Source organism: Triplophysa dalaica, chromosome 18, assembly GCF_015846415.1.
Source record: "Triplophysa dalaica isolate WHDGS20190420 chromosome 18, ASM1584641v1, whole genome shotgun sequence".
NCBI lineage: Eukaryota > Metazoa > Chordata > Actinopteri > Cypriniformes > Nemacheilidae > Triplophysa > Triplophysa dalaica.
Genome location: NC_079559.1, coordinates 21,769,361 through 21,793,916, shown reverse-complemented (window position 1 = coordinate 21,793,916; position 24,556 = coordinate 21,769,361). Strand labels below are relative to the sequence as shown.

At 42.6% G+C, this 24,556-nt stretch overlaps 1 protein-coding gene across 2 annotated transcripts in view; it reads left to right on the top strand.

The window, feature by feature from the left end:
• Window positions 1–24,556, top strand: part of espn (espin) — a 45,377-nt gene that overhangs the window by 6,994 nt on the left and 13,827 nt on the right. Inside the window, exons 3-9 of one of the 2 annotated variants that reach the window (XM_056773175.1) lie at window positions 3,626–3,812; window positions 8,969–9,151; window positions 10,022–10,153; window positions 11,222–11,453; window positions 12,632–12,861; window positions 17,469–17,627; window positions 19,651–19,918. In XM_056773175.1, the coding sequence (XP_056629153.1) occupies window positions 3,626–3,812; window positions 8,969–9,151; window positions 10,022–10,153; window positions 11,222–11,453; window positions 12,632–12,861; window positions 17,469–17,627; window positions 19,651–19,918 (1,391 nt within the window). Of the gene's footprint in view, window positions 1–3,625; window positions 3,813–8,968; window positions 9,152–10,021; window positions 10,154–11,221; window positions 11,454–12,631; window positions 12,862–17,465; window positions 17,628–19,650; window positions 19,919–24,556 lie in introns of those variants that run through there. The other variant, XM_056773174.1, reaches the window with a different exon arrangement.

The window sequence follows — 24,556 nt, the reverse complement described above, 5'->3', positions numbered from 1 at the left end:
AGTGCGGTTGCTAGGTGCTGCATCAGTCTGTGTGTGTGTGTATGTGCGCTGTAGAGTCATGTGTCTGTTAGAGTTACACTCATGAAACATTCAGACGTCTGATCACTTCCTAATGACTGATCCCTTCATGAATTCCTCTTCCTGTCTGAAATATTCAGCATCTCTTCATTTCTTTCTGAAAAACACACGTCACATGCTGTCGTTTCATCAGCACTTATTCATCTAATAGTGAAACATTTAAAATACACTCACATCTCACGTCAAATATACACTTTATAAAGTTATAATAGTAATAAATCCATATTATAATATCTGTTTGTGTGCGCGCGTGTGTGTTCATTGTGGCATAATGTGATATTGTGTGAATGATATTAAATACGAAGAGTTTATTTGCAAACACAGATCCCTTTTTATTTACAAATGCTTAATCATGCATTCCAAGAAATATCAATGAAACTGCAGTTGGGCTTTTTTGTTTAACTAAAAAACTAAATAAAAACATGATTTTTAACGGAGTTGTCTGTCTTTGCAAATAAACTCTTTATTCATACTTGACACATATTCATCAGAAGATGTAAGAGCCGTGTGGTGGTGTGATGCTGAACATATGTGACTTCTGATCCATCATGTGTACTGTAGTCTACTGAAGATAATGTGTAGTTCTTGAACATCACTGTGAGGGTCACATGACCTTGTGCTCCTGACCTGTAGAGAATAATGAGCAACAATGTGTTTTCTGTCGTCCCCTGAAGCTGAGAGGCAATGCTTGAAGTGAAGTGAAGTGACACTAATCCTCTTAAGAGACTCACTTCATGTCCAGATAAAGCTGAGCTTTATTGTATTTATAGAGACACAGAAGTCCTGCTGGGGAAGATCAATCACACACACACACACTCATCTTGTTTATCTGTGAACATGCTTTCAGTTCATCTGTGAGCGATCTTGTGTTCAGCATCCTGTAATCCAGCAGTTTCTTCACACGGAGAAGTGATGATGTTTGACAGCAGGCAGCTGGTGTTAGGATTTTCTTTAAATAAGAAAAGACAGGCTTCATTTAGTTTGTTGCGAGATGAAGGATGCACTCTATTCCCAACAAAGTTAAGTCTTGAGAAGGCTCAGCATGTACATTTAGTCATTTAGCAGACGCTTTTATCCAAAGCCACTTACAGAGAGTTCAGGGAGGAATGAGCGACATGTCATACAGGAGCAACAACACAACAGATGCCAATACAAAGTTACTGGTTTCAACAAAATCCAGAACAATAGTTGTTGAGATAAAGAGAGAGGGGCAGTGTTAGAGGGTTTTTTCTCTCATTTGGTGTAATAAAGTTCAAAGTAAACGGGAAGAAAGGAGGCGGGAACCGTCGAACAATTAACAAATTTCATTAAAGTAAACAAACACTCAAATGAAAGTAAAATGCCACAGAAACATAATGTCCAGGCCTGGTCTTCTCTCGTCGTACACTCCTGTTGCTCGACTTTTAATGCTTCCGATCTCCTCCGTGAGAGATATGAGACCGGTGCAATGCGCAGCTGACACTCATTATCACTCGCGTCATCGGCCTAACATCGTTCCCTCACGGCTCTCGTCCCGCCTTGCTCGTTACATTTGACTTAAGCGGTTATTTGTGTATTTAGGGTGGGTGGAGAGGGTAGTAATGTAACTAAGTACTTTTGAAATAAAGTAATCAGACCAATAACTAACCCTATCTCTAACTTACTTTTGCAAGCGGTCATCAGTCATTTAATAAGGTTTCCAGAGGATCTTGCCCAACACTGTATGTGACACATCTTACAGCACATCATTACTTATGGAAAGCAGTTACGCTCTGAACAGTCTAAAAAAATAACTTACCTTCATCTTTTACTCATTCAATTCAATTCCATTTGATTTATATAGCGCTTTTCACAATTTGTATTGTTCCAAAGCAGCTTTACAGGAGAAAAAGGGGAAAACACCAAAAAGATCCAACACAGCACAGCGCATGGTGTTTACAGAACAAGCAAGATCATTCTAGTAAATAATAACTAATAAATGGAGTCTCCCGTGGTTTATTTAGCATATTGTGCATTAAGTGAAAGCTTGGCTGGAAAGATGTGTGTTTAATCTAGATTTAAACTGGGAGAGTGTGTCTGACCCTGGAATAGCATCAGAAAGGATATTCTAGAGTTGAGGTGTTGAGTTTTGAGATCTTAGAGAGCGTGATGTGTTGTGATGTGATAGAAGCTCTCTTATGTAGGTAGGGGATTATCCGTTTATAAGTCATTTAAAGAACTTTAAAGTTAATGCAACACTTAATGGGTAACCAGTGAAGAAATGATCACATTGGGGTCATGTGATGGTCTCTTCTGGACCTGGTCAGAACACTGGCAGCTGCATTCTGAACTAACTGCAGTTTGTTTATTGATGATACAGGACAAACATTACAATAGTCAAGTGTTGAGGTCACAAATACATGAATTAGCTTCTCTGCCTCAGCAACACACAGACTTTTTTATTAATTTGGCAACAATTCTAAGGTGGAAGAAGGTTTTTTTACTCATTTACTCATCCTCGTGTCATCCAACATGCAAATCACTTCATTTCCTCATGATCCCTGTCTGTGTTTCCCCTTCATGTTATGGATACTTCCTGTTCCTGTTGTATTTCTTTTGTTGATTGGTTGTGTGTCAGGATGTGTTTCAGGTGTGTGATATTACCCTCTCGTGACCCTGTGTATTCAAGCCCTTGTGTTCCTTTATTCTTTTATGCTTCTTGGTTTTAGTTGTTTCTCGTCTGTCTTGGATCTTTTGTTATTATTTTCTTGATCTAGTCTTGTTTTAAGACACAAATATGAAATTTCAGTGAATATTTGCCTAGAACAAGCAAACAAATCTGCCAATGGGGTAAGAAATATAATCTTGAATTAAGGTTGACCTTTTTCTTGGTCACTAAATTCAAGATTATTTGTCTAACCCCATTGGCAGATGTACAACTTCCCTGAAATTTCATATTATTGTTCTAAATATAAGACTGATTTTCATGGGTGGTTTATCTCATCAAGACAATACATTTTGATTCAAGAATTTTTTGACATTTGTTCTGGAAAACAAGACAAACATACTAAGTAAGAAAGTCAGTTTTTGCAGTGCATACATTGCAATAACAAAATAGTTATAGATGAATAAATAAAATACAGTTTGAACCCAACAGGGATGCTGTGGTGTACAGTGATTTAATAACAGCTGAGGTGTGATGTAAGACACAATGTGAACTCAGTTATAAACCCCCTGAGCTGTTAGAAAGTCACCTATAACTGGTTTTCTATACATAGCAACATTTAGAAAATTAAATGAAACAAGTTTGCGGTTGCCAAGTATGTTATCCAAACAAAGGAAAAGTTCTGTTCTTATGAGTGAAGCAGATGTCATTGGTTCTTGTGTGTCATGATTCACAGCACACGCCGTGTTTCAGCACTTAGAGAATAATTATGAAAATGACCACTGTTATGAAAAGATATTTAGGAGTTGAGAGATGTTGAAAGATGAAGCAGATGTTTGATGTCATTGTTGTGTCACTGTTTTTCGTCTTATGGACAAAACATTTATTCACATCAATTCCCAACGCCTTTTGTTTTTTGTTTAGAGTTGTCAATTTTCAGACGAAGAATGGTGCCACACCGCTGTATCTTGCGTGTCAGGGGGGTCACCTGGAGGTGGTTCAGTATTTGGTGAAGGACTGCGGGGCGGAGCCAAGTATCAGAGCCAATGATGGCATGACCCCGCTGCACGCCGCCGCACAGATGGGAAACAACACCGTCATCGTCTGGCTGGTGAGACGTCAGATTTATGACATGACTTCAGCATTTCTCTCCTTCAACTCAAACACAGCAGATTTACTCAAAAGCCACTGAGTGCATCTGTGATGTGTCACAGGAGAACTGGCCTTGAGACCGCTACCGTATCCCCGATATGTGTCTCTGTGTATTCATCATTGGAGTTTTGGTTTCTGTGTTGGCTTGCTCAGCGAGAGGCTGCTGATATTAGATTGTATTCTACAAACTCCATTGACATTGCTTTCATTAGGATGGTCCTCTTTGTTTGTGCCCTTTACACTCATTCTCCTCTTCTGCGGTTTCTTTTTTTTTTCACGTGAGCTGCTCTGAAACAATGTAACATTATGAAAGCACTGGATAAATAAACTTGACCTGACTTGATCAAGATCACCACCACACTTCCTGTTAAATAGTTTTTTATAGCTCACCGGTACTGAAATGATCTTAAAACCTGTTAACTGTCGGAGCCCTTTTTGAGCCTACACATGAAAACGAATGTTGGAACTAAATGGCTTACGGTTGGTCTTGTTTGAAAAAAGAAAATTAGCTGATTATTGCAAAAAAGAAAATAATTCACACACATTTTTTAAAGGTATGTTGTTAGGTTTATTGTAAAAAAGAAATGAAAAAAGTTTATGTTTTTCTTTGATTTAAAAAATACTTTAAAAAAATACTGGTCGCAAAAGGATAACAAAAAATCTAACCACACTCTTTATCAATAATCAAATTTAATCAATTACTCTCCTTACACAAATTATTTAAAAAAACACCAAAGAAATCTGTATTCTAGAGTTCCTTTTCGAGGGAACTCGCACTGCGTCGCCAAGGCAGCGCTTTGGGAAACGCCTCAGCGTGACCAAGTTCTGAGCACGTGTGTCAACATCGTCCAGTAGTGAAACGATATGTCATGGGATGACGTATGGACCAGGAAGTATAAAAGGACATACAAAACCAACTTCAGCTCTTGTTTTCTCAGCAAGTGGCTCTGTGTGTAGTATGTGTGTCTAGTTAAAAGAACCGTTTGTGTGTTTTGTAAAAGAAGCATGTATGGTGCAGCCAGATGCTATCATGTCAGAACAAAATTTCAGACCTTGTGCTTCTCCTTGTTCGCGTTTTATCAGGAGCAAGGACACGCATAATCTCTGCGTAGTCTGTTTGGGAGCGGAGCATGCACGGTCAGCGCTCGAGTTCCCGCCTTGCACTATTCGATAAAGACGACCAGGTGCGAGCTCCATGCGGTTCTGGTCCCGTCTCTGCCGAGGCGAACGGAAACTTCACTCGTGGGGCTCGCAGATGGATGTCGCGGTGGTTGAAGAGACATGCTCCCGTTTCTGTTTGCCCTCCGTGGCTTCCACTTCTCTCTCTGCTGGTAGAGACTGACGGACTGCATTTTCTCCCGCTCAGAGAGGGAGTCCAGTACGGCAATTCTCTGCATCTGAGGATGTAGATGTGACAAGTATCGAAGCAGTAGAAGATCATGTCCCCCCTCTTGCTGCTTCGGTTCACGCCTATCTGGTGGAAGTCATGACAGCTGACAATAGATTGGCCGTAAGATAGACCAAACGCTCTTCCGGAGAGTAAGATGGATGAGGGATGTCTTAAGAACAGCACACAGCCTTCACAACGCAAGCTCCCCTTTTTTACAGACCTACATCAAGAGGTGTATAGGTCGTGTCAGCACCTTATACAGCGCAAGTTTTCACTCCACAGACCTGCATTTACAGTTATGTTCAGGGCTATAAAGAACAAGGTTACAGGGCGATGCCAAAAAATAGGACAGACGCTTGCTAGCTATCTGTCTCCATCCACGGCTTCTTCCCAAACGCCCCTACCTTGCCATCAAAGCCATACAGGGTGACATCGACTTTAGTTGGCAAGGCGTATGCGGCAGCAGGGCAGTCGGGGGCGTGTTTACACTCGGTGGCACTGCTTCAAGTGTATCAGACTGATGCGCTACGGGAATTGGTCGACACTGGGCTGGTGGAGGCGGATGTCTTACAACCCGTCCGTCATGCTTTGGATGTTTCCCTTCGTGCTACTCGTGAGGCGGCCCGTTATTTGGGCTGGTCCATGGGCGCTATGGTAGCCACTGAGAGTCATTTGTGGCTGAATCTGTCAGACATGAAACCATCTGACAAATCTTTTTTTTTGGACACCCCGCCGTCCCCTACTGGTCTTTTTGGCAAAGCTGTAGACACCATTGTTGAGAGATTCGAGGAGGCTAAGAATCAGGCGGCGGCATTCAAACTTTATCTACCCCGCCGCGGACAGACTCCCGGGCGGCTGGACAAACTGCGGGCATGTCCACCCAGGGAGCATCGGCTCGCACTTCATTATACGGTGCCCGGTTCTCCCCGGTGCCTTCGAATGGTTATGCCTGCTCGGCCTGTCGAGGCTTGCCGAGAGGTAGCAGTCCCGATTGTAATATCACCAGAAGCTGGTCCCAAGAGACTAGTCCCCTTAGTGGACCATTTAGCAGCCTGGACAATTGTTCCAAATATGTCACAATGGGTTGTGCGTATGGTACATCGGGGTTACCGGATCCAATTTCATGTCCGCCTGCCCCCGCTTCAAGGGTATTTACACACCGAGGTGTGCCCCGAGCAGGCTCTGCGGGTTCTTCCGTTTGGCCTGGCTCTGTCTCCGTGCACGTTCATGAAGTGCGTGGATGCAGCCCTAGCTCCGCCGCGCATGAAAGGCATTTGCATGTTAAATTACATAGACGATTGGCTCATTCTAGCAGAGTCGTAGCAACTGGCAGTTCAACATCGAAATGTTGTTCTCGCACATATGGAGGAACTAGGGCTGAATACCAAGAAAATTGTGCTTTCTCCAGTACAGAGAACCCCTTTTCTAGGGGTAATATGGGATTCCACCACAATGCAGGCGCAGCTCGCGCCTGCTCGTATTGCTGCAGTCCTGTCAGCCGTTTCCAGAATAAAGCTTGGCCAGTCACTTACTGTAAAACTTTTTCAGAGATTGTTGGGACTCATGGCAGCTGCGTCCAACATAATACCTGTCGGCCTGCTGTATATGAGACCTCTACAGTGGTGGCTCAGAACCAAAAGGTTTTCCCCGAGGGGCAACCCGCTGCGCATGATCAAAGTTACACTCACATCCCACACACTGAATATGTGGAAGAAACCTTGGTTCGTCTCCCAGGGTCCAGTGCTGGGGAGCAGTTGTCGCCGCATTGCACTTACAACTGATGCTTCACTCACAGGTTGGGGAGCGGTAATGGAAGGCCAATGGGGCCAAAATCGATGGGAAAACCACTTTCGGTCTTGGCACATGAATTGCCTGGAAATGATTGCAGCGTTTCTAGCGTTGAAACACTTTCTCCCACAGCTCAGAGGCCAACATGTGCTTGTCAGGACAGACAACACAGCAGTGGTCTCGTACATAAATCAACAGGGGGGTCTACCGTCGCGTCAACTGTACAAGTTGGCACGTCAGATCCTCCTGTGGTCTGTCCTCCTGAGCTGCTATCCCTGAGGGCAGTTTATATCCCCGGTCATCTGAACCGAAGAGCAGACATCCTGTCGAGACAGGGGCTGAGGCCCGGGGAATGGGGACTCCAGCCAGAGGTGGTGGAGCAGATGTGGATGAGGCAGAGGTAGATCTGTTCGCAACTCAGGAAACCACGCACTGTCCGCTCTGGTTTTCCCTCACACATCCAGCCCCACTAGGTCTAGATGCCATGGCACAGGTGTGGCCGAGGCTTCACCTGTACGCTTTTCCCCTGATTGCTCTAGTCCCGGGAGTTCTGGAAAGGGTACGCAGGGATGGAGTTCTCGGACATGATAGACCTGTTGGAGAGCCCTCCATGGGAGATATATCACCCACGCCCAGAGTTGGGCGGAAACTGTGGAAACTGTGGATCTGGCCTCAGAGAGGGCTGGTCTTTTAAACACTGGTCTCTCAGCTGAGGCTGTGGAGACCATACTTAACTCCAGAGCTTCTTGCACAAGGAAGCTTTATGCCTGAGTGGGGAGTTTTCACTGCTTGGTGTTCAGCTCACCTTAGGGACCCTGTCAACTGGCCAGTATCAACAGTGCTTAAGTTCCTGCAAGATTGCTTTGCTGCGGGTTTATCCCTGTCTACTTTAAAGGTATATATGGCAGCCATTTCTGCCTTTCACAGTTTGCTAGGGGGCATACCTGTTGGTAGAGACCCTTTAGTCCTACACTGAGGCCTGTGAGCTGCACTAGGCTACCAACCTGGGATCTGGCGACAGTTCTCGAGGGTCTCTTGGGTCTGCCCTTTGAACCTCTGGAATCAGTTGTTTCTAAGTTTCTTACTCTTAATTTAAGTCTTCCTGTTGGCTATTACTTCTCTCAAAAGGGTGGGAGATCTTCAGGCCTTGTCCATTTCCCCTACATGCCTTGAATTTGCTCCTGGGTTGGTTAAGGCGTTCCTTTTCCCCTGGGCAGGGTATGTGCCTAAGGTCATGGATAATGTACCGAGACCCATTATCTTGCAGGCGTATTGTCATCCACCTTTGAGGAGCCAGGACCGTCTGTAACCCTTGTTCCCTGAGAATGGAACGAGACACTGCGTATCCATCCCATACTCCCTGTATCCTTGTCAGCCTCCTGCTTCAAATTGTCGAGTTGAAGTTGGCGGTTTTGGATGTCCTTTTAAACTTCCTGGTCCATACGTCATCCCATGACTTATCTTTTCACTACCTGAAGATGTTGACACACGTGCTCAGAGCTTGGTCACGCTGAGGCGGTCCCCAAAGCCGGTCCTTGGCAACGCAGTGTCTCGTTCCCTTCTCAGGGAACAAGGGTTACAGACGTAACCCCAGAAATTTTAGACCTTTCCAATGATATATAGTTTGTCATGATTCGATTAGAAATTACATGCACAATATTGACAATAACTTAGGTGTCCTGTGTACGGAACATTGACTTGACCAGAGTCCTTTTTATTTCTACTCTGGAAAGTCAATGGGGAAAATTTTGGGATGAAAGGTTCCTTTCAAATGAATGTCATTAAGTGAACGCAACGCTCTCAAATCAGAACCGTGAAATATAAAATAACTTAGTTTGATCTCCGCTAATGAAACATACAAATATCAAGAGTGCTTGCGAAACTAGCTGTTGTTGACAGGTTTCGACATTGATGATGTTTGTGTCGTTTATGTCCAGATGAGTTTCACTGACATCAGGTTGACTGACAGAGATAATGATGGAGCTACAGCCATGCACTTCGCAGCCAGTCGTGGACACACTAAAGTTCTCAGCTGGCTTCTGCTGCATGGAGGAGAGATGGTGATGGACAACTGGGGTGGAACGCCTCTTCATGACGCAGCTGAGAACGGAGAACTGGAGGTGTGTGTAATACAGCTGTATATTACATCTACTGTATGTCGCTCATCCTGCTTGAATACCCCTCTGACTCATCTTTAATAGGACAGAGGGAGAAAGCGCACCGCCTGCTCTCAGATGAAGCCAAAATATATGTTGTATATGTTGTTACAAAAATGCACAAAACTGTATACTTACTGTAACATACTGTGTATACCATCTGTGACATCCGGGCTATTCCAACAGGAATTTACTATGATTTCAATCTTCGACATGACCTTTGTCACACAATATTTTCGAAGTATAGCGAGATTTTAGTTGTTATCTAGAAAACAGCAAATGACAAAAAATGACTAGCTGGGTTTTCCCTGAATTGATGTAATAAACAACAGATTACAAAAGTATTCATTGATTATGTGTGTGTGTACGTCAGTAGATTGTAGCAGTTTTAGTCTAATTGGTTCCTGTGGTGATAATCAGAAGACAACTGAGTGTGAAGCAGTGTAGTGAATGAAAGAGATATGAGAGAGAATGAGTTTCTATTGTCTCTCGCTCTCTGCCCCGAGACATCCATTCCACACAACTCAACTCTCACATGTGTTGTGTTCAAAACCAGATCTTCAAGTATGAGACAACATTTCTTTCTGGATCACACTCTTTCTAGTGCAATATTGGGTCCAGCAGCCTCGTGTCTCCGTCATGTTATGTTGATACACCGTTACCATGGGGGGGCTACTGTAGGCTGTTACCATGGTGATACTTCACTTTATCTAGTATTCTGAGTGGTTGTTAGAGCATTGCTGGGAGGTTTCAATTTTTTCTGGTTGTGATGGCTTTGATATTGATGATATTCTGCTGTAGGGATAATCAAGGATGAGCTGTTTCTCTCTGCAGTGTTGTCAGATTCTAGTGGTGAATGGAGTGGATTTGGGAACACGAGACCAGGATGGATTCTCAGCGGCGGATCTGGCCGAGTACAACGGGCATCACCAGTGTGCCAAGTACCTCCGCACGGTTGAGAACATGGTTAGACCCAAACACACACATACACAAACAAACACACAAACACACACACTCACAAACACTCACACAAAGTTTGTGATGGTGGAGATAACTTGAATCCTAAAATGTCCATGAACACATTTAGCCTCATTTATGAAACAAGCGTAAGACCAAAAACTGGGCGTACAGTCGTGTCCACGCAAATCTTGGCATTTATCAAAATGGACACGGGCGGTTGTTACGTTTACGTATGTTTACAGTGCCTCTGACTGACAGACCTGAAAAAGAAAAAAGAAATGAAGCAAACATGAAACTGTGTGCTTGAAATGCAAGATTAGCAGCATTAAATCCTGTTGAAACAAATGCATCTGTCTCCTACGCCACAGACCATCTTCAGCTAAATGAATTTTTTTATAAAAAAGTGTACACATTTAAAACACATGATGATTTCTGTGTACGGATCTACTCTAGATTGATAGATGAGGCCCAATGTGTTTCTGAAGCTGTAGGAGGTATCGCATGTGACTTTTGCTTTCACCATGGGTTGACACAGTTAATTTAGATTTTACACAGGTGACATCTTCCGTCATGAATAATGAATAAAGAATGCGTTCAGCATGTCTGTAGGGAACACAGGTCTGAGGTTTTACACGGCTCTGGTGTCTGTAATGAGAAAGCTTTCCGTTCTCTTCCAATGATACACATGTGATCATCACAAACACACGTTCAGGGACTCAAAACCATGTCAAATGTAATGTATTATATGTTTCACGTAAGTCACCTGAATGTGAAAGTGCAGGAGGGTTTCATAAGAGATGATTGTGTAAACAGCATGACAACTTTCAGCAGATGTTCATGTTTAATACAGGAGGAGGTTTTGATTGAGAGACTGCAGCAGGTTTATTCTTTTTCAATCCCTATATTCTAAATGACTTTGATTATTTGAGTCCGCTGATCTCTCACTCACTGTAAGTACACATCTGTTCATATACTGGTCACAAGTGCCACTGTTGAGCTGAGGTGTTTTCAGACGGACGGGTTGTCTCGTCATGTTCTGGATGTAAATGAACAAAAGTGTGATGTTTCTCTCAGAGCGTGGAGCATCGTGTGCTGTCCCGGGACCCTTCAGCAGATCTGGAGTACAAGCAGCCGGACTCGGGTCTGTCCTCACCCAACGCCACCCTAAACACCGAAGCATCTCCTGCGGGCCGCTTCCACGTCTCCTCACCCTCCAGCTCGCTGTCCAACTACGACTCAGCCAACAGCAGTCAGACGAGCACCGGAGAGAAGAGGAACGGCCCGCCTCCTTCACGAGCGCCTGCAGGTCAGACAAACACACACACGTCAGATTAAAGCACATGAAGGAGCGCTCTGTCCCGTCTATCATGTGTGCTGTCACCTGCTACAGTGGCACGATACCTAACACGCAGACCAAAAATGTGCTCGTGCCAAGAACAGCAATGCCATGAAAAGAGATTTAGTTTCTATAAGTGTAAACGTAAAGAACGAAAGATCTAATGCACTGCAAAAAATTGTGCTTTTGTCTGGTTTTCTTGGACAAATATCAGAAAATTCTTAGGTCAACATGCACTTAAGACCTGAGATATTTAGTCTCGTTTTAAGGAGAAAAATATAACAATGAAGTAGGTTTATGGTAAAAACAAGCAAAACAAATCTTAACTTCAAACTAAATTCAAGTTTATTTTTCTCACCTCATTGCTTGTTATACCATAAACTTACTTCATTTGACTAACTGTTTAGGTCACTTTTCTTGTCAAGTAATTGTGGATTGATTTAAGAAGTTTTAGATATGTTTAGTAAAAAAAGACAAAACTGCTCAGTAAGAATGTGATATTTTCCAGTTTGACATGCTGCAGGGAATGCGTGAATGTCAGGATGAAGACAGATCCTACATCATCTCAATACATCAAACACTTTGAGATGATGAATGAAGATGTTGATAAATGAGTTGCTGTGTTCACTGAAACAGAAGTCATTGAGTACACACTGATGTCCTCTAGTGGACACACACACAAACACATCACTTTCAGACCAGTTTGATATATCAAATATGTTTGTTGTTTCACGTGATTCATGAACATCCATTGGGTTCTTTCTGCAGCTGTGTGATTCCTGTCCTTGTGTTCTAATCTGTTAAAAACTGTCATATTATGTGTATATATGTAACATCAAAAGCATAAACATATACTATAAAAAACCTTTCTTAAGGGGACGGAAATCATTTGTTTAACCTCATGTCAAACCCGTATTTCGTTTATCATCGAACAAAATGAATTCCATTGACTTCCAGTGTATTAAGACAAAACCACTTTGACGTTTCTCAGAATATCTTCTGTTGTCTTCTACTGAAGAAAGACTTGCGTACAGATTTACAAACACAGAGATGTATTTACCGGTTGTTGTACTAGACTTTGCTCTCTCTACGCTGATGTGAGTGAATCTCTGGATGTTAATGATGGTGTGATTGTGTTTTGATGGCAGCTGCTGGAGATTCAGTCATCACAGACATGCAGGCGTACATGGACATGCTGAACCCCGACGTAACAGAACCTGCACACCTGCCGCCCCCTCCCACCTTCCCCCCACCCCCACCTCCATCAAACGTGCCCCCCCCACCCAAAACACCCCAGGAGGACGAGACGGCGTCGGCTGAGTACCTGAAGGTGAAGAGGAATCTACGGCGGGTGGAGACTGATGGAGGAATAAAAGAGGTAGGCCACGTCGTGACTTCTTCATTTTGCTCGTATGATCATCTGCTATAAAACACTGAGCTGTCAAGACAACAGAGATTCACAGCAGAACATGCTCATAAGACCGGCTTTCTTTTGAAAGAACACTGCTTCAGGACTACAGAATAGTTTAACTTTTTCTAATAAAAGAAATCACCTACTCTAGTGAAAAAGAAATATACTAAAATAAACAAGTATAGTAAAAATCCCTTTACATCTTAGGTACTTCAGAAAAATACACTGGGATTGTATTTGTGCTATTCTAAATTGGTATACTTAAAGTCTGCTAACTCACTTTGTACTTAATATACTTCAATTGTGCAGAAATAGTGCTGAAGTCCAACTAAAGATACATTAAAGTGTATTTGATTGTGCTAAAGTGGAACTATTGCAGGTATGCCTCAGGTTCACTTTAAATATCTTTCATTGAAAGACTAGAAAAATTATAAAAGTGACACATTTGTATTCAAACACAGCTTAATATGGAGAAATGAGCTTTGTGTATAAATGGTACTCCAAATAAAGTTTCATTACAATTTTATATCATTAAGTCATGTCAGTAAATATGTTGACACATTTAAACGATACTGATAATGAAATAAATGCATTTTAAATGAATTGTTTTTTAGCAGGGTATGAATGTTTAATAAGAATAATGTTTTGTGTATCCAGCCCATGTATTCATATACACAACAGGTGGTAATCTATGCATTCACACACACACATGAAATGTAACATAAGAGAAGAGACTTCATGTTCACATTCATCACTTTTCTTTATCGTTATTACAATGGTTTAATTGAAAACCGTAATTCATTATATCTCGCTCTGCCTCTAAAAGACCTTGTCCATCCACTTAATATTATGAAGAATGAAACTTTTCCTGGTTTCATACAGACACTTTTAAGCATCAAATGAATGTTGACGATATTTAAAAATATTTCAAACGCTTGAGAACCATAATAATATGATAAGTGAGTTTATATATCAGAAGTAATGTGATGTGATGATCAAGCCCATAATAACACCTCAATCCCTGAGGAGAGGACACTGAAACATCTAATGAGCACACGTTCTGTTGTCTATAAAGGCATGAACACACACAGACACGCGTGTACAGGTGTGAGATAAAACAACACAAGATGGTCTAATGACTGCAGTTTACACTCATTACACACCGTCATGTGTTTTCTGTTGCCGGGCCAACAAATTTCATCCTCACGCATGAAACCAGCGCTGCTCATGCACAAAGCCCAGAGCAGGTGCACACACACACACGCACACACACACACACACTGGATGCTTTTGTGTGGCTGTTAATGAGGTCTTCCATTAGTCCATTCAAGCTGGACGTGATGGACCTGACGTTCATCTCTCTAATGAATCCCTCGGCTAACAAGAACATTACTGACAATTCAACTGTGTCTGCAGAGAACATAATGCGCTTATTGTCTGCTTGTTTGCTTTTAAGATTTAGACCTTGTTACTCGGTTGAGATTTTGTTTTGATGAGGACGGCCATAACAAACCGGCTTATCATGTTCCACACTGTTCCTGCCGGCTTGATCATTCATACTAGCTCTTCCAGTTTTTATTGGTTTATACGCCCCGTTCATGTTTATGGCACAGATTGATTCTCTGACCCTCAGAATGACCTCCAGCGGTCTGTCATGTGTCGTGCACAGGCTCAAAGGTATTCACTCACTGATGTGGCATATTTAAAGGAGCAAAATATTGAGATCTACAGAAATGAAGACGTTCAAGAAATAAACATCAAATGTTGACAACAGTACAAGTCTGTTACATTCAACTCAAACTAGACAAGTGTCCTCTGTTCCTTTAAATCCCGGGTGAGCGCCGGGACATGCAAACCACTCCCATATAACTTCAGTCAGTCAATTCTACATTTGTCTTCTCCGTATTCTAGGAGAGAAATATCACTTTTCCTATCAACACACATGAGGTGTTGCGTGTAATTGAAGTTCATTTTGAATCAAATGATGTGGACCTATGGAAACTGTTGTTCCCTAAAGCCCGTCACTCCATTATTCTCAATGATTGTTTTTACTCTAACTTCAATAATGTTGATATATGTCATATAATTCCATGAACAGTAGTTCATTCTGAACATGATGTTGAGGTCTCTACTGTCATGTTCTCAGATCTGTCGTCTCACATCAGTTCTCTGCTTGTCCTTGTATGGTCAGAGAGTCACAGGTGAGCGTGAGCCGATGTTTCATCACGTCCTTTCACACATGTGCTGTGAGTCAATCATGTGAGCGGACCGCAGTGTTTCCTCTCATCTAGAGCAAACGTCCACCTTCCAGAAACTCTGATGCTGTCTTTTATATCGGACGTCACTTTATGAAGGCGAAAGTGTTTCTCAGTTCTTTCTCAGAGTTTTTATAGATCAGTCTGTGAGAGAGTGTCTCACAGTCAGGTGACCTCGGCAACACAAGCATGTGTTTAGTCTATTTGAGCTGACTCTTGCTTAGTTTGTTTGTTCAGCTCCAGCACATTTGAATACCACATCATTTAGTGACACAGGCCCATATTAGGCCAGCGTTGACTCTGAATGTGTGTCGCCGTTGATTTAATGCACTTCATTCTGAGACCCTTCAACAACATCATCATCATCATCTTCATGTCCCCCCTCATTATCACATCCAAAAATACTATCACTTTCATTTCATTCTGTCAACCAGAGAACACGCTTCCAATTAATTCTAAATGAAAATCTTTTTTATTGTGCATTTATTTGCAGAAAATAAAAAAACGCGCAAAGCAGTCAAAATAAAACCAAAGATGCAAAGTTTGCAGATCTTGAAAAATGAAGATGACAGATTTCTTGTATGTGTTTGTGTGGTTTGTGTACTGGACGTGTCTTGCGTTTGTGTGGTTTATGTAACGGATGTGTGTTGTGTTTGTGTGGATTGCGTACTGGATGTGTGTTGTGTTTGTGTGGTTTGTGTGTGGGTGAGATTCCTGTGGATGTATATTACGTGGTCTGGGGAGAAAGAGGAGCCGGTGTGTCACAGTGTTTTGCATAAGAGACCACGAGTGCTCTGACCTGTGGTTGGATAACAGGTGAGCCTGTGAAGCCCCGCCCCCTCCCTCCCTCCCCCGGGGATGTGATTGTGGGGGCGGAGCGAGTCAAAGCAGCTGCAGGTAGAGCGACGCTCGGCAGAATGTAGCTCTTGCGATGAGACACCTGTGCTTTCACCGGCTTTAAACCTAAAGTGACAGCTCATCCAGAGAGAGAGAGAGAGAGAGAGAGAGAGAGACATACAGACGGCGGGTAAGACTGACATTCAGCGTTATGTAATGATGGATTCCTGATGGTGGCATTTGTTGAAATAACACAATGGGTTTCGAGCGGCTGGGGAAGTTTCTGTGTAATATTCAGTCAGATGCAGATCATGCAGAACCAATGAAGCGATGTGTTGTTGTGTTGTTGTGTAGTTGCTGTGACTCTTGCACAGCTGAAGCACTGGTCTACCGGTGACTGCTGCTAAAATATTCAACAGGTTTTAAATGGGTCTCATTGTATAGAGGACAGCTAGGCTTTCACACAGCCGTATCCGTCAGGAAGACACTCGGGTTTCACATGATTCATGACACTCAAGAACTGAGCCATACCATAATAGCACATATGGGCTTCTTGAATGCAAACTTCAGGTGACTTTGGGAAACAAGGCTCACACAATGATAGGAACAATAAGAATAAAGGTGTTGGTGTGTTGTTGTTGCGCTGTTTATATAACATTGTAAATCACAGTAGCTTTATTTGGTATTTTGTGAGATTATTTGTTTAAGAATTGCATTGCGCAATGATGTTTACCATGCAAACGCCGAGGTTTTGCATTAGGTAAATCTTGAGAACAGAGCACAAAACCAGAGCTTTTTTGGTGTGCGTTGGAAATACTTGAAAGTGTGCTGAAGGTCTTTATGTCATGACTCTGTGGAGGTGAGACGATTAGGATGAAAAGTCTTTTGTTCTCAGCTCACCATCATGTCACATGAGGCTTTATGAGCGTTAATCTGCTCAATTTCACATTGTGTCTCGTTCTGGAGTTTCTTGAGATCATTGAAGGACTTGTGTCGGTGCCTGAATGTGTGAAACGGTTTCTTTATATTTCTATTGACAGATTTGTGTCACATGACAGAAGCCCTTCTAATGGTGGTCTGTGTGAGGCTGGGGGTGGGGGAGTTTAATATTTAATAAGTAACGGCAGTGTTTATGATCAAACATCATCATTAGTCTCCCTGAGCTGTCAAAGCTTTGAGTCTGAATGTTTCTCCAGGGATTGCTCAACACCTGTAATAACTATCATGATATTGGAGAATTCCTCAAAAATCATTAGAATTTCTTTCAAGGCTTTTGAACCGGGAGTGTAAAACTGAGCCACAAAACACTTCTAGTGAAAGCACACATGTGAACCATCTCTCTCTGCTTCAGCCTGTGTGACAACTAGCCCCAGTCTCTTTACACAGTCGATGTGCACTTGAGCTCAAACGTGTGTATCAATGTATGTGATGTGTTTTTGTTTTCTTGACGTGAAAATGAATGCAGTTTTCTTTCTGTAGCAGCTGAATCCTGTCGAGAAGCACGACAGACTGCGAAGAGTCGACTCCAATCGAAAGTCTCGCAGCTTCAGTAAGCAGCCGAGCACTGGGGATTACTATAAGAGTTTGGGCAGCGACGCTACGGAGCAGCACCTCGGCAGAGCCATGGCGCCCAATGAGGAGGTACGTCGCTCACCACTTTACACACTCAACACTGACCAAAACACACACACACGTCCATTGTGAGGATTGTGTGATTTCATTTGGCATCACGAGATGTCCTCTTTCCAAAAATTGTTTCATATCGTCTGAGTGACTGGAATCATAGAGGCAGAGCCAATGGCCCAAACATCTGCAAATTGAACCTATCAGATGAGTGTATTACAGTCATTAGAAATGTTTGCCAACAGAAGTGATGATTTCAGGTGAACACACGCTCAGCATGATGTTTCAGAAGATCTGTGCAGATTGTGAGCTGTTCTCTTGTGCTTTCACATGGAATGGATGCAGATAAGAAGACAAATGCAGGCGAGGTGTGGCCACACATGTTGAGCCACTGGATAAACAGTGCTGTGTGTTTGTTCTTCTTGTGTTATGTAAGTCTGACGCCAATGTGTGTTTCACTACTGGCTGTTTACTGGCATAGCTTATCTTCTCCTAACACAGTGTGACTGGTGGAAAACTAAACAGATGAAAATCTCTCAGATCTTTTATTCAATGAAGCTTGAATCTCACGTGAGCATCTTCAAGATATTGTTAAGAAGCAGCCATGTCTGCTTACTTATTTTGTTCATGTTCTTAAACTGTAATCTGGAGTGAGTGAGTGAATCATGATGGATGTGTGTGTGTGAGTGAATGGAAGCAGATGGAGCTCCAGATGTACCCGCGGCTCATGACCCACAGACATATGTTTGAGATAGTGATCATGATGATGATGTGGGAGGGGTCGATGGGCACGTGTTAGGCACGCGTCCAGCGGGGGGGGTGGGGGTGAGAGGTCAGGGCATGTTTACTCAGCCGGAGGGGTGGAGGTCTCTGGAGATGCTCTCTCTCTCTCTGTGAAGGACTGTAGACTCAACAGATGTCCGTCCATTCCAGCAAACCCAGCTGGTGAGGGGCGGGCTCGGGGGGATTGTTCATTACATCCCAAGGGATTTTCTTAAGTAAATTCAAGAAATTCATTCACTCTGAATTTCAAGAATGAAACAAAATTGAGAATTGACATGGATGATAACAAAAAATTATTCTGTTGCTCAAACTGACAATCCCAATCCTTTTCTTTACACTGGTAAAATCAAGGTCAAATGTTTTTGTAGAAAGATGTACAGGTTGTCAGCAGTGGATATTGTCCGACATCAAGATGAATGTAAAATGACATTCACAACATATGTGTCTGTCATACTCAACTCTCAACTCAACTTTATTTACATAAACACTTTTTACAATTTTCATTGTTACAAAGCAGCTGTACATGAGACACATTGACTACAAGTAAAACAACTAAAGTCATATACCTGTAAAAACAAGAAAAAGGTGAAAACACAAAAGACAGACATACAAATGCTCCACACACACAATATGCATACATACTTACACACATCGACATAGACACAAACACACTAGCACACACGCACAGTGAAAGCACACACTTGAGATAAAGCTGAGAGAAGCACAGGTCAAATATTAAACAGACTATAAATTCCTATATGCAATATTAATTATGTAAAACTTCTGAATTGTAAATTCATGCAGTATGACATATTTCACAGTATATTTCAGAAGAATCGACTGTGGGTCAGTGATGAGATATATGACAGGTTGATCAGTGAAGATATTTGATCATCCGTATGAGGAGGACAAATACTCTTTTCTTTGGACTAATATGCAGCATCAAAAGCAGCAAGATCTTCACAAAGTCAATTAGATTGACAGGTGATGTGTGTATGAAGTGCAACAATCACACGTGTAGTGAAGTAAAGATTCTTTCTATTGAAACAGGAGGTTGTGACTTCTTGATATATGTTGATATAGACACAAGCCTTAAGTACAGCACATGTCAGAAGTTTCTGTCACTATTCACTTTCTGGAGGACATTTGATGGACAAACGTTTGGCCACGCCCCCATCAGCGGTTTAGTGGAGTTCAGCCGGAGGAGGCGAGGGACTGTAGAGTTGGTGATGGGCTGACTCGTGTCTTGTGTCCACAGGGTTCTGCTCTGGTGGACGAGCCGGCAGACACCACCCCTGCTCCAGAGAACGGCACGGGAACGGCAGAGGATCTACCCCTTCCCCCTCCACCCCCTCCCCCACCCGCCAGCTCCTCTGTCCCGACTCCACCCCCACCACCACCCCTCCCCTCAGGGCCATCCGCCCCGCCCCCACCTGCCCCGGCTCTGCCCCCAGCAGCACCAGCTCCGCCCCCGGGCGCCCCTGTACACGCCTCTGACCAGCGCCGGATGTCTAACTCATCCAACAGTGAGTACTGACACATCTCTCTCTCTCTCTGTCTGAGGTCTTTGTGGTTGTTTTCTACTTCATGGGTTTGATTAGCGCATACTTGAAAAATGTTTGTATTCTGAGTTTTTTGCACCTCAACCATTGATGTGTCATGATCAGTGTCCTTTTGCATGAGTGTGACTGTGATCTTCTGTGATCCGCTACATTCTCTCAGATCTGCATAAGCATCAACACTGAATTCAACTTCATCAACTGTAAGAACTCTCAGTCTGTCCGCGTCAGATCTATTACACCATGACACACATTAAAGGGATGCTTCTCCCACAAATGAAAATTTTGTCATCTTTAAGTTGTTTCAAATGTGGATAAATGTCTTAGTTCTGATAAACACAGAGAAAGATATTTGGAAGAATGCTTAAACCATTCAGATTTCCCCCCTAAACAAAAGTGCCCCACACCTGTTTTGGAGTCAATGGATGTTGAGTTCTGTCTGGTTATGAGCATTCTTCAAAATATCTTTCTATGTGTGCATGTATACACAATTGGAACAACTGGAAGGTGAGTAAATGATGACAGAATTTTCACTTTAAGGTGAAGTATCGCTTTAGATTTAGATTTAGATTCAACTTTATTGTCATTATGCAGAGTACAAGTACAGAGCTAATGAAATGCAGTTAACATCTAATCAGAAGTGCAAGAGAATAGTGTTTTATATACATGAAAGTGCAGAGAATGTGAAGCTAAGATTTACAGAATGTACAGTGGAGTTTCCTATATACAGTATTGGGCAGAGTATATACAGAATATAAATAGGAATGCAATGTAGAGATTGTATGTACATTATGAACAGAGCAATGTAGGATTATAAAAACACATTATGAACAGCAGCAACGTGAGAACAGTGGTAATAAATACAGTTGGATGAGTGTGCAAAAGTATTCTTAAAATGTATTCTATGCAAAATAACAGTAGTGCAATGATATTTTATAGAATAGTTTACTGTGCTTTGTACAGTAACAACTTAGAAAGTTAAAGGAATAGTGCAGACATAAATCACAATTCTGTCATCATTTATTCTCTCTCATCTGTATTTGAGTCCAAAGAAGATATTTTGAGAAATGTCTGAGTGGTTTTGTGTTCATACATGGAAGTTAAATGTGTTCAGTCTTTTGAAAGAAGCTCATACAGGTTTGACATGAGGATGAAAACATGATGAGAGAATTGTGAGTTTGTGTGAAGTGTCATTTTAAGGCAGTGAGGGGTGTTGAATCTTCAGTGTGGTCTCTGTAGTGTTGTTCATCACCACAGCAGACATTACATGTTGTCATGTATCTACAGTTTATGGTTCAAGCGTTCAGTGCTTCTCTCATACACATCTACTGAGGACACACACTGAACTACCAAAAATATTTTATTTCTGTGGTAAACAAGCGGTGAAAGCTAGAACATTCCTCTCAAATATCTGAAGTCTTGAAATATTTCAGACGTGTAAAATATCAGACATACAGTAAGTGCAGCTGAAAAGACGTTTCTGTGAGACCTCGCTGGTGTTCAGAAATCATTTCTGTTTCATTAACACGCACAGCGTTCAGAACACTGAAGAATCCAGAAGAAAGAGCCGGAGTGTAAATCTGAGACCCGTTCACCACAAACTATAAATAAATGAATGTGTGCGGGCTAGCGTTGGGTTTAGTGTTCTCTCATTTACCTGATTGTTCCTGTGGTGGTATTGTCAAAGGGTTTCAGCGGTGAACCCTCACTCACACACAGAGACAGATAGACAGGTTGTGTGTGTACAGGGACAGACAGGTCATCCAGACATGACTCTGATTCATTTACTGAAACGTCAGTGTGCGCTTCCTTTCTCTTTTGGTCTGGATGTCTCTCGTTTGTTTGTCCTCCAAATCTGTCTCACTGAACCCGGGATATGTCTGTCTGTGTGTCTGTCTGTCTGTGTGTCTGTCTGACTGTCTCTCTGTCTGACTGTCTCTCTGTCCGTCTGTCTGTCTGTCTGACTGTCTCTCTGACTGTCTGTCTGTCTCTCTGTCTGACTGTCTCTCTGTCCGTCCGTCTGTCTGTCTGTCTCTCTGTCTGACTGTCTCTCTGTCCGTCTGTCTGTCTGACTGTCTCTCTGTCTGTCTTTCTGTCTGTCTGTCTCTCTGTCTGACTGTATCTCTGTCTGTCTCTCTGACTGTCTCTCTGTTTGACTGTCACTCTGTCCGTCTGTCTGTCTGTCTGACTGTCTCTCTGACTGTCTCTCTGTCTGTCTGTCTCTCTGTCTGACTGTCTCTCTGTCCGTCTGTCTGTCTGACTGTCTCTCTGACTGTGTCTCTGTCCGTCTGTCTGTCTGTCCATCTGTCTCTCTGTCTGTCTGTCTGTCTGACTGTCTCTCTGTCTGTCTGACTGTCTCTCTGTCTGTCTGTCTCTCTGTCTGACTGTCTCTCTGTCTGTCTGTCTGTCCGTCTGTCTATCTGACTGTCTCCCTGTCTGTCCGTCCGTCTGTCTGTCTGTCTGTCTGTCTGACTGTCTCTCTGTCTCTCTGTCTGTCTGTCTGTCCATCCGTCTGTCTGTCTGTCTGTATGTCTGTCTGTCTGTCTCACTGTCTCTCTGTCTGTCTGTCCGTCCGTCTGTCTGTCTGTCCATCTGTCTGTCTGTCTCTCTGTCTGTCCGTCTGTCTGTCTGTCTCTCTGTCTCTCTGTCTGTCCGTCCGTCTGTCTGTCTGTCTGTCTGTCTTTCTCTCTGTCTGTCTGTCTGTCTGTCTATCCGTCTGTCTGTCTGTCTGTCTGACTGTCTCTCTGTCTGTCTGTTTGTCCGTCTGTCTGTCTGTCTGTCTGTCCTTTCTGTCACTCCGTCTCTGGCCTTACATGAAAACTTTCTGATTCTGTTCTGTCACACTCTTGTGTACTCTTGTTTGTGTGTGTGTGTGTGTGTGTTCTCATTCCGCTCACTGTCAGTGTGTGTGTGTGTTTGTATACTCATTCCGCACACTGTTAGTGTGTGTGTGTGTGTTTGTGTATTCATTCCACGCACTGTTAGTGTGTGTGTGTTTTTGTGTGTGTTTGTGTATTCATTCCGAGCACTGTTAGTGTGTGTGTGTGTTTGTGTATTCATTCCGAGCACTGTTAGTGTGTGTGTGTGTGTGTTTGTGTATTCATTCCGAGCACTGTTAGTGTGTGTGTGTGTGTGTGTGTGTGTGTGTTTGTGTATTCATTCCGAGCACTGTTAGTGTGTGTGTGTGTGTGTGTGTGTGTGTGTGTGTGTTTGTGTATTCATTCCGAGCACTGTTAGTGTGTGTGTGTGTGTGTGTGTGTTTGTGTATTCATTTCGAGCACTGTTAGTGTGTGTGTGTGTGTGTGTTTGTGTATTCATTCCGCACACTGTTAGTGTGTGTGTGTGTGTGTGTGTGTGTGTGTGTGTGTGTTTGTGTATTCATTCCACGCACTGTTAGTGTGTGTGTGTTTTTGTGTGTGTTTGTGTATTCATTCCGAGCACTGTTAGTGTGTGTGTGTGTGTGTGTTTGTGTATTCATTCCGAGCACTGTTAGTGTGTGTGTGTGTGTGTGTTTGTGTATTCATTCCGAGCACTGTTAGTGTGTGTGTGTGTGTGTGTGTGTGTTTGTGTATTCATTCCGAGCACTGTTAGTGTGTGTGTGTGTGTGTGTTTGTGTATTCATTCCGAGCACTGTTAGTGTGTGTGTGTGTGTGTGTGTGTGTTTGCGTATTCATTCCGAGCACTGTTAGTGTGTGTGTGTGTGTGTGTGTGTGTTTGTGTATTCATTCCGAGCACTGTTAGTGTGTGTGTGTGTGTGTGTTTGTGTATTCATTCCGAGCACTGTTAGTGTGTGTGTGTTTTTGATCATCAGCTGAATTGAATCTGTAGGTTTCACATTGAGGATTCTGTTTGACAAGTGTGCTTTAAGAGGCTTGATGATTATCCTATAGAATTACATTCAGTACACATTAAAACCAACAACTTGTGTCCATTTTGACTTGAATATGTAAATACATTCGTGATCCAGTATAGTGATTGGTTGAGCTCACTGTGACATCAGATGGAAAAGTTATGTAGCAGGTTATTTATTACAACTTGATGACCGATGACTTTGACTTATTTTCTGCTTTGAAATAAAATGATGAATCTAATAAATCAACATTGGAGCAGAGCGTTTGTAGAAGAGTGTTTGTTTAAGGAAGTGTTGTGTTTGTTTGTGTAAGCGCTGAATGATTATAAAGGTGTGTAAACAGAGAACACGACGCAGGTCCATCTGCACAGCTGTTGTGAACATCACCACTTCTGATTCAACTTTGAGGTGAAATGTTAAGATTTGCCGAGTCAAGGTTGATGTTTCTCATTGCTCTCACGATGTGTCATGTAGACTAGATTGATGGTTTTTGTGTTTCTTCTAAAAATAGAAAACGGTTTTCTTAGCATTCATTTTGCTGAAAGTTTTCATTGAAGCGCACTAAGAGAAGACAAAGACAGTGATTTGTGTGGTGATCAATAAAAGCAGTCTGAGGTGGTTTACTGGTTTTAGAAACAGCCGAGACCAGCAAACCAGCTTTTCTGGGAGGGACCCATTTGTCTTTTGGAAGCTGTGTGTGTTAATCCTCTCAGGATTGTGTGTGTGTGTGTAGATGGTTGAGAGAGAGAGAGAGA